This window comes from Vulpes lagopus, chromosome 11, assembly GCF_018345385.1.
Source record: "Vulpes lagopus strain Blue_001 chromosome 11, ASM1834538v1, whole genome shotgun sequence".
In the NCBI taxonomy this organism is placed as follows: domain Eukaryota; kingdom Metazoa; phylum Chordata; class Mammalia; order Carnivora; family Canidae; genus Vulpes; species Vulpes lagopus.
In genome coordinates this window covers 87137543-87158293 of record NC_054834.1, presented here as the reverse complement: position 1 = coordinate 87158293, position 20751 = coordinate 87137543, and the positions used below count along the sequence as shown (strand labels likewise).

Sequence of the window (20751 nt, the reverse complement as noted above, 5' to 3'; positions counted from 1 at the left end):
ACTGCTTTCAAGGGGGAGTTTCATTCAGATTTAGGCAGATCCTTTGCTTTTTTCAGTAGCTAATGATAGGGTGACTGATTGCTAGCTCTCAATGATGTCATTCAGCAAAGCCATCTGATCGAGACATCACAGAAAGAGATACAGAGTAGGCTGGGTAAAAAAAGAAAAAGAGAGAGAGAGAGAAAAGGAGGCCAATTAATAGTTGAATAACTGCACTCAAAGTCCTGACCAGAGTGTTCTGGAGGGAGGACCCTTGTTACAGGCTGAGTGCTCAATCCTCTTACATGTATGACGTGGTTGAAGGTGGTATTGGTTAGACCTAGTCATCCTTACACTCCGAGGGACCTGCCACTCCTTGTCCTCTCTGACTTTTTCTGCCCCTCTAACTATTCTTTATGTTTTACTCATGTATTCAACCAATATTTCACATTTCACATTTTTAGAGAACCGCTCAATTTCCGAGAAACTAATTGTGTAAAACAGCCCCTACCTTCCCTAGGAAGGGAGAAGCCACATCTTTTGTAATTTTGAATAAAAATAGCAGGGAGGTGAAAGAAGAACCTCATACCTCAGTGGAAACCCAGATGAAGGTGTATTTAATTGTGCTTGGGTTGGTAAGAGAGGGTTTTCCTGAAGAAGTCTCCACTCTTGCCCCCATGCTGATCTGACAAGCGTTCTAGTCTAAACCTTATTTGGTTCTCAGCAGAACAAGCCCCCTCTTTTTCTTGAGCAGCCTTCTCTGGCCATCTGTGATGATACCTTCTTCCAATTTTCCTTCTAACGCTCAGTAATTCCCTGAAGAGAATTACAGCATCGTTATCTTCTAAACCAGTTATTAGTTACTAGAATTTCTCAAGGTGTGGCTCTAGGCCCTCTTTTCTTCTCATCCTATGTGAACTTTTCCCGTGTGATCTCATTTATATTGTTTAATTATATTCTCACATAAAAGATGTGAATATTTATATCTTAATCCCAGACCATGTGAGCTTTAACTTCATGTATCCAACTGCCTATTAAACCATCAACTTGAAATCTCAAAGGTGGCTCAAACCCAGCATTTCCTAAATTGAACTCATGATGTCCCTCCAGAAACCTGTCTCTCCATCAATTGCCATGTCTCTAAAAATGGAACCACCACCCAATCAATAGCACAAACCATGTATCTATCCAGGAGGTGACCTTCTCTCAACCTCTCCATCAACTCTGGCAACAAGTCTTGTTATTGCTGTTCCAGTACATTCATTTAGTCTTTACACAGGGTCCCTTTTGGTTCACTTTTCTATACCTTCTTAGCTACAACTCTAGGCCAAGCTACTCTAATCTGTCACCCAGAATACTGAAACAGCATCACAACTCACCTCCCAACACCCAGCTTGCCCTTTCTCATCTATTCCCTACAGTGGGCCACTGGTGATTTTTTTTTTCTAAATGCAATTATGTTTATGTCATGCACATATTTAAAGAACATCCCTTCTAAGGATTTTCCCTTCCCTCAACAACCCTAAGCTATCTCTCTCCCAGCAGCTCCTCTATTATGCAGCCTTAATTCCAGTTGTATTTCTGTGTCTATTTGCACCATTATTTAATCAATGTTTTTTTTAAGATTTTATTTATTTATTTATTTATTTATTTATTTATTTATTTATTTGACAGAGAGAGAAAGAGAGAGCAAGCACAAGCCAGGGGAACTGCAGAGGGAGAGGGAGAAGCAGGCTCCCCACTGAGCAGGGAGCCTGACGCCAGGGTCCTGGAATCATGACCTGAGCCAAAGGCAGACGCTTAACCAACTGAACCACCCAGGCATCCCTATTTAATCAATCTTGTTTCCTCCTAGACCCTAAGCTCCATGGAGATGGGAGCTATTTAGTCACCTATAACTTCAGTGCTTATCTCATAGCATGTATTCAGCAAATATTTGTTGAAAGGGTGAATTAATTAACGAAATAGAATTTGAACATCTTCCTTTTGATTCTCTTCCTCTTTTTGCCTTCTTCATCCAAGTTCTCTCCTTGGCCCCTTTCTGAATTTTCTCCCTGGGGCAGCTCATCTTCCAGCTTCAACTTACTTTACACTTCAAGGAAACTAAACTGCCCTCTTTTCCATGTAAATAATTTCTGTCTTTTTGCTTATATCATTCCTTTAGTCAGAATTTACCTCCCTGTTCTCTAACACAGGCATATGCAATCATACCAAACCACTTTTTCATCTACTAAAATTACCTTTTTCTTGTTATGGTTAATTTCCAATGATGTATTCAGTATAAACTTTTTTTCTGGGAGATATAATTGACTTTATAAGCAATTCGTGAATTGGACAGCATCTTATCTAGTAAGTGGAATGATGGTTCTCAATATGAACTCTTTTCTTGATTTCCCCAAATATATAAATTCTCCTTCTTTTATGAATTCCCATGTCACTTTCCTTTGGTGATATTGTCAAAATCTGCCCTGCACAGTGGTTAATGCTTATTGTCCTTTTTCTCTATCAAACTGCAGATTCCTTTAACAAAGAATGGTTGATACATATTTATTGAATTGGGCTAATTGTTGAGTCCTCTAGCTGATTGCAGAACAATAAACCACTCAAATAGGTGATAATTTATTTCTGCAGTGTCTTTCATTATTCTCTTGGTAACTTTTTCTAAAACCAGAACCATTACTGTCAAGCTGTTCTTCTGTAGGCTTAATCAAAATCCCTTATCTTGAAGTTAATCTCTTATTTTATCTTGCTGGATATGAAGAACAACTTGAAAGTGTTGTCTATACAATAATGTTTCCCGTACAGTTGAAGATTTATTAAATCTTTCAATCTTGTTTAGTTTTCTCATTCTCAAGCTAAATAATCTAAAGTTTTTATCTCATGATAAGACCCCAAGAGCATTTCACAATGCATATTGTGCTCATGCAACTAGACATTTCTATTGATTCTGGAAACTTCTCCTTTAATCACAGACTTAGTCTAAGAGACTTATTTTATATAAAGTATAGATAGGGGATTTGCCTGCCTGCAGCTCTTTGAAGTTTCCTGGTGTGTCAGTGAGTAAGCATGATTTGGGCAATGTGAAAACACAATTAACTCCAGTCATCCAGAGCTTGAGAACCTATTCTAGTCTTCAGGACTCCATGGTGCTACAGCAAGTATAAAATTTGCTGAAAGTAATCTAGTTTCCATTCCCCCCAGTTTCGTGTTCCAAAGGTGGCCACTCATTCTATACATATTTTGATGTAGAATCAATGTATAGGAGAAAAACACATACAAAAGTATAAAGAACAGAGAACCTTCAGAAAACTATTGATGCTAAATGCTGTGGGGGTACATGACCTTAAAGCTGCCCATGCAATGCATTGATTATTTTAGTTAATGGCTCATGTGAAACACTTCCTTGAAGGCAGACATCTAGGAGTGCTGATGACTGAATCACTCAGCAGAAGCATTAAGAACCAGAGAGAAGAACACATGACCGGGCATTGGAGACAGACAAAGGCTGAGTCCTACACTGCCACTCCCTATCTACTCAAGGCATCAGAACTCTTTGATCCTTACCATCCTCCACCCCTTCCAATCATGCGAGCTACACATTGTTAAGGAGCTTACATTCAAAAAGATATATTTAAAAAGAAAATGTATATGGACTCTCTCACAAGCTGACGTGAACAAAATAGAAGCTTAACATTTTGGATCACTTATCTTAAAATTAATTTGTTGATGGATGTGGCTTGTCCTCATGAACTTGTTTCTTCTGCTGAAATAAACCTACTTCTCAACAAGAGAAAGTTGTTAGTTTAGCTTTGAGTTTGAGAAGATCTTGTTGTTTGTTTCCTTTTTTTTTAATCCTCAAGTAGTTATCTTTCCTTCTTAAAATTTTGGAGTGGAGATGCCCCTAGAACTCCCCAACTTAACTAAGGTCATTGTAGAAAGAGGACCTACAGTTGCTGAGATGGAAGTAAAGTCATTGTTACAGAAAGTGAAGAACAAAAATGATGCTTCAGTGACCTATTTAGTGGCCTTTGTTAAGGACTTGTTAAAATGGTTGGACAGAACAGAAGAAAATGAGGTATTTTCATTTGGAACGTGCTAAAAACATTGTCTCTAAGTAGTCTTCAAAGTTGGATTGTGCTTACTTCAAAGTATGCCAGTAATCATACCGTCATTGAGTAATAGGAAAAATAATTAAGATTTTATGTTATGTATGATTTATAATATACATAATATATCAGCATAATAGCACATATAATAGCACATGAGATATGCACACATGCACACACGTGTATTTTTTAATCAATAGGAGTTTTGTGACCAAATATTTGGAATGTTCTGCACAACGCTTTCTATGGACAGAAAATACTATATCAAAGTAGTAAGTAGTATGGAAGTCATTGAAGTAAGGAGTAAATATACACATTGTGAAACTTATTTTTATAGAGTAAAGGTGGTTTAATTCTATTATATTAAGCCTTAAATGTGTTGGTGTTATACTTTGGCATCTCCGAGGAATATCTTCTCCAGTAACAAATGATACTTAGCGGTTGATATCCACTTTAGTGATATATAAATGTAATTTCTGCATTTTAATTTTTAAGATAGTTTAAATGTTTTGATCTTGCATCTGTGTAGAAAAATGACACTAATCATCTTTTAACATTCATTGAAGCCAGAAAGGGACTAAGGTATTTGAAATCAATTGAAGAAATTTATTTTAGACCTCAATTTTTACTGAAATAACTTTTTAAAATGCATCTGGCCAGAAAACGCTCAGCTTATTTAAACTGTTGCCAGTGGAAAATCCAAAACCCAACTGCTAACAGGGCAGGGCATGTTAAGTGCCTCTCTTTGACCAAAAGTTGGGTCTATCTCTTGGGTCTGCTGAATAAAAATAGTAATCAATATGAGATAAAGGCTCCTAAGGTGGATGGGTCAACTACTCCATCAGGATACTCTTGCTCTGTGCTCTTGAATTCATTCTGAACCCAGAAAAGCACCCACAGGTATATTTTAGTATTGTGTCTTGTGAGAAAAGGGGAGGAGGTGAACTGTCAGCCTCCAGAAATAAGGGATTTAAAAAAAAAAAAAAAAGGTTTTTAATCATCTAAATCAGAAAGAAAATTTGAGGTTTAATTAAACAGGTGAAATTTTTTCTGTGTGAAATGATGGCAGGAGGAGTGATTATACAATTTCACTTCCAGCAAAGGGGAAAATCTAAACCTCCCTAGCCTTACTGCCCTCAGAACACTATTTCTACATGGAATAAGATTAGTAGTAAGAAAAAATTAGTATCAAGAAAAAAACTGTACCTAATACTATTTAATATCTATCAAATAATTCAGTTTAATTAGAAGAAGGCAGAAATGAAACAGGCCATCAAAATCTAGCAGTACCTGGAGGCTAATTATAATGCATTTTATCCTAATTTCATGTATTCCCTCAGCCACCTTCCAGCCTAACCCTGAGCATTTTCCATTTCTAATCCACAAAGAGATTGTCATTTCAACTTTCATTTTCTGTGATAGAATATGAACTTTTGATTTATCTAATAAGGAATAGAAAAATGTGGCTGCAGTGAAGCTGTATTAAAGAAACTGTCCATGTGGCCTGTGTTGCAGGAAGCAGCTGGTTCATCATCCAGTGGCAATGAACACAGAAATAAATGTGGAGTAATTCTCTTTACATACTAGGAAAGTCCAAGGATGTTACACTCTTTCTTTTTCTCTTGTGATTCTGCTTTTACCTGGAATTTTTATTATAGGATTTAAGAGACCATGTATATAAAGTAATTTGTTACAATAGAACAAAATAATAATCCCTCATTCACCACATTTCATGAATACTTGTTCTGAGTTGAAATCAGCAAGTTATAATTCAACCTAAAAATATCTCTTAACTGATGAATTTGTCCCTCTGCATCCAAAATCAAGTCATGTTTAGTAAATAAAAACCAAAGCCCAGGTAGTTCGTAGGACAGAACATTTTACTATATGTGAGGATTGAAAAATCTACAGAGAACTCCTAAAACCTTTCAAGCCAAAAAGACAAAACGGTTGCATAATTTGTGATGTACATTCCTTACAAAGATCCATGTTAGCATTCTCCATACTTAGATTGGAGGCATAAGAAGTAACGGTTAATTCAGTTTACATCTGAAACTGAATTATGGAAAAGACTCCATGCAAGTGATTAAAAAGAAAGGTATTCTCAGGAAGAGTCGATGCCTGGGGTGACTCAAATCCCACTGGTGCCCAAACTGCACACAGGTGTACTCAGGAGCAGCAAACCTGCAATTCAGTTAGCAGGTGTGAGGACAATTTAGAAAAGGGAAGCTTTTTTTTTTTTTTTAACATTTACTAGCATAAAGTTGGAAACGATTATTTTTTGAGGAATGAAGTGTGTTCATAAAATGGGGAATGTGGATCAAATTTGGAGAGGAGTTAAAACCAAAGAAAACAGAGGATGAGATGATAATAAAGAGCTCCAGAAGTTTAAGGAGGGCTGTGTCAGGGACACTAGAGAGAAAAAGAAATGCTGATCTGTTTACAGCCAATTAGATTAGCAGTTGAGTGGGGAAACGGAAGTGACGCTGAGCAACCAAGGAGGTCCACAGTGCTTGAAACTGGAAATGGTGCCTGGGTGGCTCAGTCAGTTAAGCATCCTGCTGACTCTTGGTTTCCTCTCAGGTCATGATCCCACAGGGTTGTGAGATCCAGCCCTACATCAGACACTCTCTCTGTCAAAAGAAAGGAAAGAGAAAGAAAGAAGAAAGAAAGAAAGAAAGAAAGAAAGAAAGAAAGAAAGAAAGAAAGAAAGAAAGAAAGAAAAAAGAAAGAAAGAAAGAAAGAAAGAAAAAGAAAGAAGAAAGAAAAAGAAAGAAAGAAAGAAAGAAAGAAAGAAAGAAAGAAGAAAGAGAGAGGGAGGGAGAGAGGGAGGGAGGGAGGAAGGAAGGAAGGAAGGAAGGAAGGAAGGAAGGAAGGAAGGAAGGAAGGAAAAGAAAAAGAAAAGAAACAGGAAAGGTCTGTAATCTCAGCAATGATAGAATCACTATCACTGAGCAAGTGTGAAATCCTAAAGAAAATAAATAAGAATGGGTTTTTGCTACATTTAACTTTAATTGACACGACATAAGCTAACTCCTTAATAACAATTTCACATAAACTTGATTTTTTAAAAAAAGATTTATTTGGGGTAGCGTGCATGCAGAGGTACACAGGCACAAGCAGGAGGAGGGGCAGAGGGAGAGGGAGAGAATCTGAAGCAGACTCTCCACTGAGCTCAGAGCCCCATGCAGGCTTAATCCAGCCCTGGGACCATGACTTAAACCCAAATCAGGAGTCGTACATCGAACCCACTGAGACCCCTAGGTACCCCATAAAGATGATTTTTAAAGTCTATTCATTTTTACCTTGGGCTGCTTTCTGGCTTCTCATATCGTAAACTCTGATATATATATTTTTTACATTAAGTATTTTGAGAAATAGTTGGAAGTTTCTCTAGAGTGGCCTTAAATCAGTTCATTTGGCCTTCTATAAATAACAGACTAGGTACAACTGGGAATAGAGTAGATGGGGACACAATCTTAACCATTTCTCTAGAAACTACTACACCTTCTGGAGTTGTGTTGGTTAGTTATTAGCAGTAACCAGATGGAGAATTATACTGTCTCCCCAGGATACTAATGAAAATAAGTTCTGGGATTTGTCTTTTTGAGTTCTTCCTGCTGAAATATGTTCTAACACAACCTTCAGGGCTAAAATTATCCTGACATTTCAGTATAAAAAAGCCAGTATGCACTACTGGCTTTAATGTAATTAGATAAACCCACCTTAATTACTGTATTTAAGCTTTATATTCTTTGCAATATGCTACTCTACCAAACTGCCTGGAATATCAAGGCCATTACATATATTGAAATAAGGTTGAAATTCATCCCATCAGCCTTTAATACAAGGAGGTTTCTCGTTTTGACCTTCGCCATGCATGAACGCCTGCCACACGAGAGAACATGAAGGCTAAAAACAAACAAGCTGCATAGTCGTGATATTTTAGAATTGGGACACACTTTCCCTCCCTTTTTCATTTCCTTAAAGAGATAGTGGACCAGATTTTAAGAATACAAAGGACTGTTGAGCATGTATAAATAAAGTTATAAGTTACAGGGGTTTTTCTGAGATGTAAACATTATTACTATTGCAGATAGTCTTTTAGTTCTGAAACAAATAATGTATTTCATTAAGACAATCCAATGTCCTTTGAATTAAAAAAAATTCTCATTAAGTAGCTACATTTTCAATGGGAAAAAGAGAATGATCAACTTTCTTGGTGGTTTTAAAGAGAATTCTTTTTTTTTTTTTTTTTTAAGATTTTATTTATTTGTTTGAGACAGAGAGAGAGAGACTGAGTGAGTGAGCCGGGAGAGGGGCAGAGAGAGAGGGAGAGAAACCCTGATATGAGGCTCGATCCCATGACTCTGAGATCATGACTTGAGCCAAACAGAGTTGGACTCTCAACCAACTGAGCCACCCAGGTGCCGCTAAGGAAAACTCTACGTTACAGTTATTTAAAGAACATAACTATTAAAAATGTAATTTATATATAGTTAGGTAGTGTAATATGCAAAGAGTCTCACATTTTCTTATCTTCTATAAAATAATTTTTTGACAGATTTTGGCAAAGGGAACAGTACGAATGGTCCTGAAGACTCTATAGATACCATAAGACATTATCAGAGTTCCAAGAAACACTTTGAAGAGAAAAAAAGCAGATCTTCATCTTTCATCTCCTCCATTGATGATGAACAAAAGCCTCTCTTCTCAGGAATAGTAGATTCTCCTCCAGGAATGGGGAAAGCAGCTGGACTCAATTTTGTGGAAGGAGGGCCCACCTCAGGAAGAATTCACATAGATAAAAGAAGTCAGTCTTGCAAAGGTAATCAAGTTTCTCAGGAATCAGATTGTCTCCCTTTGGTGCTAATTGTAAAATGGTGATTTTTCACAAATGAAGAACTGTACTGACACATGTTAATTTAATCTTTTTACAACTTCATGAAATATTTGCAGAGCTCCCGTCTCAAATCATCTACAAAGCATTTGTGCAAATCGGGAACAGTGTTAATTATTCCTAAACATTGATAGCATGAGACGTTTTTGTGGCAGTGAGATTTAACATAATGCCACATAGAACACTGTGGGAAGATCTCTTGTAGTGATTCCAACAGGGAGCAGGAATTAATGAGTATTTTATAAGAACTAACCAGTTGATTCTTCTTTGTACCCTCTGTACCCATTCCTAACCCCCAACCCAGTCATTTTATAGCATGAAAAGCCAATGAGGTAACACTACAATAAACACCAAGGAGAATGTCACTTTACTAAAAAATATGAACAAATGGGGAGAAAAGTCCCTAAATAAATTATGCTCTTTATCCAACTTATTTAAACACAGTTGTTTAACATCTCTATGAAGGAATACCCAAACATATGGGTTTTATTGTAGAAAAGAGGCATGAGATGGATAATAATGTTGGATTAATGTATGCAAATTTGGTGCTGAAGGATGGGAAACTTAAGAAAAGTTAAGAACTATCACATGGAAGAACAATTAACTTAGCATAATGGGAATTAAAGCTTTAGATCTAGTGCTCACTTTGGCAGCACAAATACTAGAGCTACAGATCTAGCTGAATCTAACTGGTAAGTGTGGTGTAAGAACAGGTGTGGGTCAGACTGCTTGGGTTCCAAACTCAGCTCCCTTTATTTATTTGCTTTGCTCATTTGTTCCCTTTATGTCTTTGAATAAGACACTTGACAGACCCCACTAACATTCTGTTTGCTCATCTTTCAAATAAAGTAATATTTTCTAACTACCTAGTTGATTGCAATTATTGAACGAGATAACATGCATAAATTACTTTCTCTGAAATAAAATCCCTGTTTCATATTTTTCTAGGATTTTATTTTCTAAACTTTTAATCATTGAATATATGTATAAAATGGATATATAAAAATGTAGAGATAAAGAGTGCATAGCCAAAAAAAATCAAAAGAACATAACAAAAATAAAGGAAAAATGGTCTTGGCCTGGCAAGATAGCAAAATTATGGCACAGAGTAAATAAATATTACCTGTCATTATCACCATTATTAGAAGCGACTGTATCTGACAACAGTAGTTTTATTGACTCTAGGATGGTTAGCCCTTACATTTTTCCAGTTACTTTTGCTATCATATCAAATCAGCTTTTGCTATGACCCCATGTTGAAGTAAGCTAAGAATATATGCAAATGTTCTCTGGACAATTTAAAATCTTGATGAAGTGAATGAAAATAGTACCTCATTTATCACAATGGAAGAATGGAATATTAGATGTGATTACCAAATGTCCCATTTTAGTTATTTATGAAATCAGATTCTGGGAAGTACCAAAAATAGGAAAAGGTTGTATCATGGAAGTCAGAAGTTCTGAAGAGCTCCGTGGACCATCTCTGCTTCTCCAAAAGTCAGCCTAATGTAGACCTGATTTTTTAAAAAGTACTTTTTGTTGTCTTCTTCTTGAGTTTTAGAGTCTTAAGTAACAAGTCATTAAAGACGTATTTTTGGGACTTCATTTGACTTTATAATGACTCTTGCTGACAGTGAGTTCTCGTGCCCTTCATCTTGTATTTTTGTTGGCCGTTTCTTCCAATTACATTTAATTAGCTATTCTATGTACATGATTTTAAAAAGTATTCTAACAAATAATTTTAATATCTACAGGTTTTTAATTTTCAAAAAAGTGCAATTCAGTCCCTATTCAAATAATAAATCAATGCCTTGAATGAAAATACAGAGCTGAACACTCACGTCAATTGAATAAAATAATTGATGTCATAGAGCATTGACCAGTGTGATACATGGTTAATTAATCTGACCAACTAATGGACAATTCTAAAACTTCTTTCACTGCAAAATTTATGCCTTAATGATTTTTAAGGTGAAGTATTATGGAATGTTCAAGAATTTGAATGCTGTGAAGGGTATAGCTCTAAATGCTGCAGTGTAAACTACTAATTCCCCACAAATTTTAGTTTAATCAGTAAGAAATTTCATTTACTCACGTTCCTGCACTTGTCATGTTGAATCCAACAGAAGAGCACTTTTTTTGTCAAAGCTAAAGAGAAAAAAAAGCAAATTAAGTGGATTCTGAGCCTACTTAGATTGAGGTCAAAAGTTAACTCTAGAAAAATTGTGTACCCAGAGCAAAGTGAAAGTTTACTTTCTGTTCATCCATTTCTAGAAATGTGTCTTGCAACTATAGCAACCTTTTCCAAGGCAACCAAGTGCAGATTCTTTCTGAGCTATATTTAGAAAGTATCTACAAGGATGTTCATTTTGATTAAGACCACTAACCAGGATTTCCCCTTTGAACTTTTTTTTTCTATATTGCTATTTACGCAAGCCAGTCATGCATCTCCAGATTTTAATAAAAGAGTAAATTATAATCAAGGAAGCCTCTGTCTAATAGTTTACATTTTGTTCACTTCTGTTGAGAAGATAATCAGTTTTTTTTCCCTTAGGCAGTGAAGAAAAAATATAATACTACATAATTTATTGCATGTGGTTCAGCATTGTTATTTTAAAATCAATTTATTATATATGATTTTCAAATGAGAGAGCTGTAAGCATGGGCAGAAATTCTGTAAGCTTTCTTGGCACAAAACTTCTGAGCATAATATGTAACTTCTATCTTACCAATTCTTAAGAATTGTCTTCTCTAAAAATTCCTATGGTAACCGGCTATAGGAATTTTTAGAGAAGACAATAAGGTATCTTCTCTATAGGTGGCTATTCAGGGGCAAGCATGGGCATCACCAAACCGTTATATGTGTGTTCTAAATGTTTGCCATTGCTGCTCCAAAATTGAAAACCTAGAGTACCAAGACATTATATTATTGTTTTTCAGTTTTAAATAGAGTTACAAGTCTGTGAATAGTAAATCATATGATTCAGTGAAAATCTGCTGAAACCTTCAACGATATTATTTTTCTATTCATTTTTGTTTGGTTTGGTAAGATATCAAAAGAAATTATACTTGGTTCCTTAAAAGACCAAACAAAACACCAGGATCTTGTAGGCTAAGGAAGCCTTAATCACAAAGAACCATTCTGGAGTTCATAACAAGTCCTCTGAGATCTGTTAGCCATTTCAACAGAACCAGGACCTGACCTCCTATTTTTCTAATGCTCTTTGGAGATGCTAATTCCTTTGGTACAGCTTCACTAACTTGACGCAGCAATTGTAGGCACCTCATTAGAGAAATTTCTATGTATTCAATGATAAAGAGATAATGGTAGAAGAAAAAATACAGAGACTTTCTCTGCTCCTTGAAGAAAGAGGATGTTTTTGAGCTATCTGACTGTACTTTTGAACAAGCTGCAGGAAAGGAAGGGACTGCAAGAAGCCCTGCAAATCCTGTTCCCTATTTCTAGAATCATACCTAATCTTCCCAAATCAGTTACTTGCTACCCAATTTTTTAAATAGCTGAGGATATAAATTCCTTAACTTTACATAACTTTTGTCAGTGTTTAATCATAGCTAGTGTACAAAAAAAAAAAAGAAAAGAAAAAAAAGGTTTTCTATCAAACCAAAATCACTTTCTGTAATTCAAATCTACTTCCATGTGAAAATGAAGACCAGTTTTAGATACTCTTTTCCTCCTACCAGCCCTCCCAATGAGAAGATGTCACTTCTTTATCTCTGAAATAAACTCTCAACTCTACTAGTATTTTTTCTAGGGTTCTATTTTCCAAACCTCTAATCATTGTAAGCTCTTATGTGGATATGTAGAATATAGAGGTTAAGAAAGAAGAGCAAAAGCCATCAAAGTACATGATAAAAAATGAGAGGAAAAGTAAGATATTATATTTTCCCTCAAATATTAGTAACTTGCAAATACAGGTTGTAAGAGAAGCTGTAAATTAAAAGAAGATTCATCAGCAGGTGAATCTCTGTATGAAAAATGATCAGGGGATGCCTGGGTGGCTCAGCGGTTGAGCATCTGCCTTCAGCCCAGGGCATGATCCTGGAGACCCGGGATTGAGTCCCACATTGGGCTCCCTGCATGGAGCCTGCTTGTCCCTCTGCCTGTGTCTCTGCCTCGCTCTCTGTGTCTCCCATGAATAAATAAATAAAATCTTTAAAAAAAATAAAAATATTCTAAATAAAAGAGCCACAAGAAAACATATTGGAAATTAATATGAATATATTAAAGGACGGTGCAGAAGGAACTACAAGGAAAGATAAAAACATAAAATAGTGTCATGGGACTTCAGGACCTTTAACACCCTTGCCATCTTTAATGGCTCTGCTCTGAGTTGGGTTGGGTTGCCTAAGGGAATCTCTTGAAGATTAGAACTTTTCCATGGCTCTCTCCTTCAGCCCACTCTGAATCACTAAGTATGCTAATTATCCTGGGAGAATAGCCCAAAAATCTTAAATCCAAGGCAAAGCAGTACAGGCATGCCTCAGAGATATTGCAGGTTCAGTTCTAGAAAACAGCAAAAAAGTTAATATCACAATAAAATGAGTCATATAAATGTTTTGTTTCTTTGTTCACATCTTATGGTAGGTAGTCTATTTAATGTGCAATAGCATTATGTCTTTCAAAACAATGTACAACACCTTAATTTAAAAGTACTGTATTGCTAAAAAATACTGACCATTATCTGAGCTCTCAGGGTGATTACAACTAATGATAGATCACCGTAACAAATATAATAATAATGAAGAAGTTTGAAATATTGCAAGAATTACCAAAATGTAACACAGAGACATGAAGTGAGCAAATGCCGCTGGAAATAAAATGATGCCCCATAGATCCTTGCTCATCACAGGATTGCCACAAACCTTTGATTTGTAAAAACTGTTACCAGGAAAAGCCTCCATAGCTCAGAGGGTAGAGCACTGGTCGAGTAAAAACTGGTATCCTTGGGGTGCAACAAAGCAAAGAGAAATAAAAGGAGGTATGCCTATAGGAGCAAAATATGCTGTTTCTTCCCGAATACAAAAACACAAAACCATTGCTCTCTAATGAGAGACAAAACCGTATTCAAAACTCATGATCCCTGGGTGGCCTAGCAGTTGAGCGCCTGCCTTCAGCCAGGGTGTGATCCTGGAGTCTCAGGATCGAGTCCCACATGGGGCTCCCTGCATGGAGCCTGCTTCTCCCTCTGCCTGTGTCTCTGCCTCTCTCTGTGTCTCTCTTTAAAAAAAATTTTTAAAAAAACTATGACCATCTCTATGTTTTTATTCATGCAGAAATGGACTGAGGAGGTGGCAGGCAGGGTGAGGAAGAGTAGGGGTCAGCTACCAATTAGGTGTGGTCTCAGGACAGGTCCTTGAATCACTTGGGTTCTCTGTCTCTGGGGTTTTACTCTGAGATCCTTCCCTGCTTATCTTGTAGATGTCTCTGTTTATTGATGCAAAGGGGCACCCAAAGAAGTTGACGCCCATCTTGCTATTTCCCACAGATATTGCTGACACAAGAAGCTGGGAACAAGAAAATGCAAAGACTGGGGCTGACGAGTCTAGTCCCTCAGGACTTCAGCGAGCTGCCTGGGGGATCTCTGAAACTGAAAGTGACCTCACTTATGGGGAAGTGGAACAAAGATTAGATTTGCTTCAAGAGCAACTTAACAGGTATAAGCAATGGCAAGGCCAAGGGAGAGCATCAGCCAAGGCAGTAGTTGGGTCTAGGGTTTCTCCTTGCAACTAGCAGCTTGCTACTACCATAATCTCATATTTTTCATATATGCTTACTTATTTAAAATAAGACTGGAAGTTGACAGAATTATTAATCTGTGTTGCAAGGAGCATCTATTTAGAACACTTCATGCTTCTGGCAACATAAATCCTCTTTTTTCTTTACTTGTCATAAAATTAGTATATCACCCACAGCAGCTGCTGAAGAAAACTCCTTTTTTCTCAAAACAATTCATATTTAACTTGTTTACTAACACTCTCTTTTAATCTTGCTTTTACACGTTTTGGTTGTTTCTGGTAACTTAGTTATGTGTCATGGCATTTTTTTTAAGTATAGACAAAATTATTTAAACATTTATTCAGTCAACTTCTCATAAGTGTGATTGCATTAAAAATACCACAGAGTTGAAGCCCAGATCTTCTCCATTTTCCTTCCGTGTTTGATCTATACCCTTTGGAGATGAGGAATAAATTTTTGTTTTGGGAAGGATGGAATTCCTTAACTCAAATCTGTGTAGATTTCTTAAAATTAAACTGGTCGATAAGACTCAGGGGGAAAAAATACACGAATGAGTGTGACACAGCTGTGTTAGTTGTGCTTCATGTGGGAATTGACCTTGATTCAAAGGAAGCCTCCGAGTACACTACCAGGCAAGGCAGTGGTCACAGACAGAAAACTTCACAGATTCACCTAAAATGCTCAAATCACACAATTTGCTAAATCAATGTAAAACATGAATGCTGATTTACACAATGTTCACATATGCTGCATCATCCTGCTGTGATGTGTGGTTACTAGGACCAGAGTTGAGGTTTGCACGGAAGGTCCATAGGAAAAAAAAAATCTGTCTATCCCAGTGGCACACACTTGCTCTTTCACAGACACATAAGGTGGGGTACCCCTGGCCACGGTTGTGTACTGTGTACTGTACGTACACTGTCCATTGTCTCTGCTGAACAGCAATATGCTTTATTTGTCGGTTTTTGTAGGTAGAGTACATGTGGGGTCAGAATGAGCCTCTGCTGTGTGTCAGCACTGGATGGCCACATTTGGGGGTGACAGTTTTCTGTCCAGAGTTGTCATAAGAATAACTTGTTTTTTCCATCTCTATCTGTATAAGCCACACTCCGGCTTGTTAGGTCACATCTCTGTTCTGTCCTTGGCATGTCTTACAGGTTACTAGCATGCTGTCTGTATTTAATACATCTTATGAATTCTGTCCTTGTCTAGCAAGTTACTTGCTCGCTCATTATCTATACGTAACACATCCCAGGAGTTTTGCCTATACCACATAAGCGATTTACTATTTACTTCTTGTTTCTTATGTGCTTCATCCATGCTGTTTATTGTTTTTAGTGTTTTTTTAAATGTTTCTGCCAGAAACGAACAATGTCAAACACTATAGTAAGCACATCAGAGTGTATGTGCACACACATATATATTGCCATGAAAAAAGAATGAGGGATTAAAACAGATAAATGGAATTCGAAGATCTACAAATTTGTGGACTAAAATCAATTTGTTAATTTCAAAGTATGGAAATATTGCACAAACTAAAGATTTATTTTGTATTTTATCTTTTCATGGATTTTAATAGAATTTAAAATCTTCTGGTGCTAAGATCCATATTCCATTCCCAAGTGCTCAATACAAGTCTTGTCAAATTGAAACATATCTGAGAACATTAAAACTTCAAGTATAAGAACTTGCCATTGTAATACTTATTATTGGTCAGTGAAACCTATTTAGTTGCTTAATTAATGCATTTGCTTTTTTTACTCTCCCTGCTATTTCTGCCAAGTGACATTGATCCTTTAGCCACAACATGTATAAAACTATATACTGTGCATACATAAGAATTGATATGTATGATCTCTGAACTTGAATTCTTTTTTTTATAAATTTATTTTTTATTGGTGTTCAATTTGCCAACATATAGAATAACACCCAGTGCTCATCCCGTCAAGTGCCCACCTCAGTGCCCATCACCCAGTCGCCCCCACACCCTGCCCACCTTCCCTTCCACCACCCCTAGTTTGTTTCCCAGAGTTAGGAATCTTCGTGTTCTGTTTCCCTTTCTGATATTTCCCACTCATTTTTTTTCTCCTTTCTCCTTTATTCCCTTTCACTATTTTTTATATTCCCCAAATGAATGAGACCATATAATGTTTGTCCTTCTCCGATTGACTTACTTCACTCAGCATAATACCCTCCAGTTCCATCCATGTTGAAGCAAATGGTGGGTATTTGTCGTTTCTAATGGCTGAGTGAACTTGAATTCTTTGATTCCTCTCATTTAGAAAAAATAATTGCCCATTTCTTTACTATTAGGACATAGAATATGTGTTCAGTTTGTTGAGGAGATAAAAACGTGAGTGAGTAAATGGGTGAACGACAGGGACAGCAGTGATTTCTTCAGCAAAAACTTGCAGTTAGCCTAGATTAAAGTCATAACTCTGCTACTTAACTATGTACAGGATGACTGGGTCAAGTCACTCAAGCTTCTCTAGCCTCAGTTTCTATCTTGGATGCTTACACACCTGCAGTGGTGTTTAAGGACTAAGATATGATATATGGAAACTATATATGCTCAAATTGGAAAGTGTTGTACTAGCAGCTACGTGAAATCTGATGAACAATGAACTTTACTTCTATTATTGGTGTTCTCCCTACTGTACATACACTTCCTTTAGTCCTTTCCTTAGGACTAAAATTAAAATTTTAGGATCCCTTTGTTGCCTCGTCAGAGGTACCAATCACTGCTGCTAGAATAAGTCAGATTACTGAAAACATATTTTCAATATGTCCTAGGATTATAAATGTAAACCCTTAAGGGCACACGCATCTAGGACTGGATGATTTGGAATCGCCCACTAATAATTATTATTATTGTTATTTGATTAATTAGTTATTATCATATGAAACTTTACATCTCAAGTACAATTAAATCTCTTCTTGACATCTCTTTTGACATAATCCCAGCATCTGTATGTCCCTTGACATACTTCTCACTTTGACTTACTTCTGTTAATCTCCAATTTTTTCACTAACATTATATTTCCTAACTCAGTTTAGCCTCTTTTGGATTTAAAATCCAAAATATTACGTGTCTACTGGACTAACATCTCCAACAACATCTTTCCTCCACTTTACTCTAAACGGCAAAAGTATAGAGAACAGGTTTGAAAAGAACAACTCAATTCAGACTTGGACTTTGCAGAATGAGAATCGCGGGACATTTTCCAGAGTCAGGCTTGCCCTATTTAGTTTCAGCATTTTGTTCAAATGTAGAACTGTGAATCACAGCCCCATTTGTCTCATTCAAATATTCATATTAAGTACACAGTGCAATAAAAACAGATATTAAATAATCTATCCTGAGACAGTTTCACTGCTGCTCCTTTTCTGCTTTCATGATCAATTAGACTATATGTAGGGCTAAAGCGTTACATAAGAAGGGTTCTTATATATTTATATATTATGCCTACAGATATACATATTTAGGGAAATCATTAACAGTTGATCCTAAAACAGAGCTTCCCAAACCTTACTTTGCATCGGAATCACCCAGGGATCTTGTTAAAATTCAGATTCTAAGTTCTATGATTTTAACATTTTTGGTAAGATTTCCCTTCTCTTTATATCTTTCATTCAGAAACAAAATAACACAAATAAGTGAAGAGCTAAAGTTTTCTAAGGAAGCATATGGCCCAAATTTTCTGTTCTTATTCCCACAAAATTCCCTTTTTAAAAATGCTTTAACACATGCAAAAAGGAGAATTAGTCCCATTGTATTTTGCTATTTTCCTTTGAATTTTAATTTAAAACGAGAATGAAATTAACAGACCAGTTGGCTCCTTGTGAGCTTTAGGGGGAAAAAAAATCATCAGATGCATTTTGCAAGTCAGATGGGTCAGAGAAGCAAGTGAACTTGTACATTTGGTCTCGTACATTTGATCTGTTTCTTAAATACCAAAGGCCTGGACTTACACATATGAAAGAAATGGAAAAGGAATTTAGCAACTAACAGCACCTCATGATAAAGAATAGTGAATAACATGCAATACGTGACTTGGAGAGAATCAGGTAAAATAAAGGTAATATAAATTTGAAACATTTAAGAAATGACTTGACTATTGCAGCCCTGAAAGAAATGTGCCACTGAATCCATTTTAAAGAATAAATAAAATGCCCACAAGAAGAAAGTGAGCAAAGCCTGATTAAGAAGCAAATTACTGATTAAAAATAGAGTCTCGATGTGTTTTACATTTGAAATCAATAAAGATTAGTAAAAAATGTAGTCTCTTTTGATGCAGCTGCATTTCTGTTAAGATCTTATTAAAGGAGCCTAAAACCAATGAGGTTTATCAGAACCACTAGTGGGACTTAGGAACTGAGCAGCAGCCGGGAGAGAATCTCCGTGCTCCCTCTCCTGTCCTTCTTGTTTAAAGCAGGGCCATACATCTGTTGGTGGTGCTGAAATTTTCTCAAATGCTTTGCAATCTTGGACTGTTTTAGGATTGTCTTCCCCCCTTTGTGTCTGTCCTGCAGACTTGAATCCCAAATGACTGCTGACATCCAGACCATCTTACAGTTGCTGCAGAAACAAACCACCGTGGTCCCCCCAGCCTACAGCATGGTAACTGCTGGAGCGGAGTATCAGAGACCGGTCATCCGCCTGATGAGAACCAGCCCCCCCGCAGCATCCATCAAGACAGACCGAAGTTTCAGTCCTTCCTCACAAGTGAGTGTCTGTGTTGTAGAGCCCAGAGTAAATATCTCTCCAGGTGTGTTTCTGGGGACCACCTGAATCAGAATCATCTGGGGTGCTATAGGAAATGAAGTTTTTCATCCTCATCTGTTTCTGCTCGGTTAACATTTCTGGGAATAACCCCCTATAATCTGCATTTAAACCAGCTCCCCACTAATTCTTATGTTCAAGTTTGAGAACAGTGAATCTAGAAGAATGATTTTAAAACACTAGCGATTTTTTTTTTCTAAAAAAAAATTCTTTTCAAGAGTCAATCTGCTTAATTTTATGTATGGTAGAACTGATAGCCCTGGATCCAACAAGTGCTTCAAAGAAAGGTCTGTAATTGGCTGTGGTGACAAGGGGCACTCATGGGCAGGCTCTCTGGAAGAAAGGGGAGGAGAAATAGCAGCTGTTCAAAGATCTGAGGCTCCGGGGCCAGCAGACTAGTAATCTCATTTGTGCCCCACCCCTCACCAGAGATCTAGAAACTTTTCTCATCTCCATCATGGTAAGAAGAGGATGATTAAAGTGTCCTTTATCTTGCCTCTGAAGACCCCTGAGTGCTTTTGAATTATGTTAATATGAAAAGTCTAACTCCCTTGGAATTCCAGTTAGGAAATTATTCTTAATTACTCAAACCAATAGCCAAATTGGACCTAAGAAAGGTGGACCCAAGGGCAAGGACTTACTGAACAGTCTTGTAAACTTTTTTAGGAGTTTGGGAATTTAGTGCAAAATGTTCTGGGAAATGAGACCACATCAATAATGGGGAAATGTACAGAAGGAAAATACTGAAATCTTTCTGATATATGATAGTAGAAATGCATTTATTCCTAACTAGTTCTGACTGTCTCCAATATGGCAAAACCATGTACTTCGTTCTTTGTTTTCAGTGGATTTAGGTAATAGTTTCTGGACAAGGATGAGTGATATTTCTTTTTTTTTTTTTCTCTCTCTCTCTCTCTCCTCCTTACACTGTCTACTCACCATATGACTCCTGTTTCTGATTCCAGTTTTTTCTTGAATTTTCAATTAAGACTCATCTGGAAAATTCAATATTAAATTTATTATTTTTTTTAAGAATTTGATCTGGCCACAGAGTAAAATTAAAGTATTTGGAATGGTTGTTTAGGATAAACTGATGCCCAACCTCTAATGCCTAGACTCATCTTTGGGAAGGAAAGTTTAGCTAATACCACTAATCAAATATAGATTTGTGGGGAAATAAAATGTATTTAGATTTCATGAGTAAAATTTTAGAAATCTGTCCAAA

The 20751-nt window shown here is 36.6% G+C and overlaps 1 protein-coding gene across 1 annotated transcript in view; it reads left to right on the top strand.

The window, feature by feature from the left end:
• Nucleotides 1-20751, top strand: part of KCNH7 (potassium voltage-gated channel subfamily H member 7) — a 477016-nt gene that overhangs the window by 455188 nt on the left and 1077 nt on the right. Inside the window, exons 13-15 of the mRNA XM_041722501.1 lie at nt 8650-8913; nt 14493-14661; nt 19277-19469. Coding sequence (XP_041578435.1) covers nt 8650-8913; nt 14493-14661; nt 19277-19469 — 626 coding nt within the window. The remainder of the gene's footprint in view (nt 1-8649; nt 8914-14492; nt 14662-19276; nt 19470-20751) is intronic.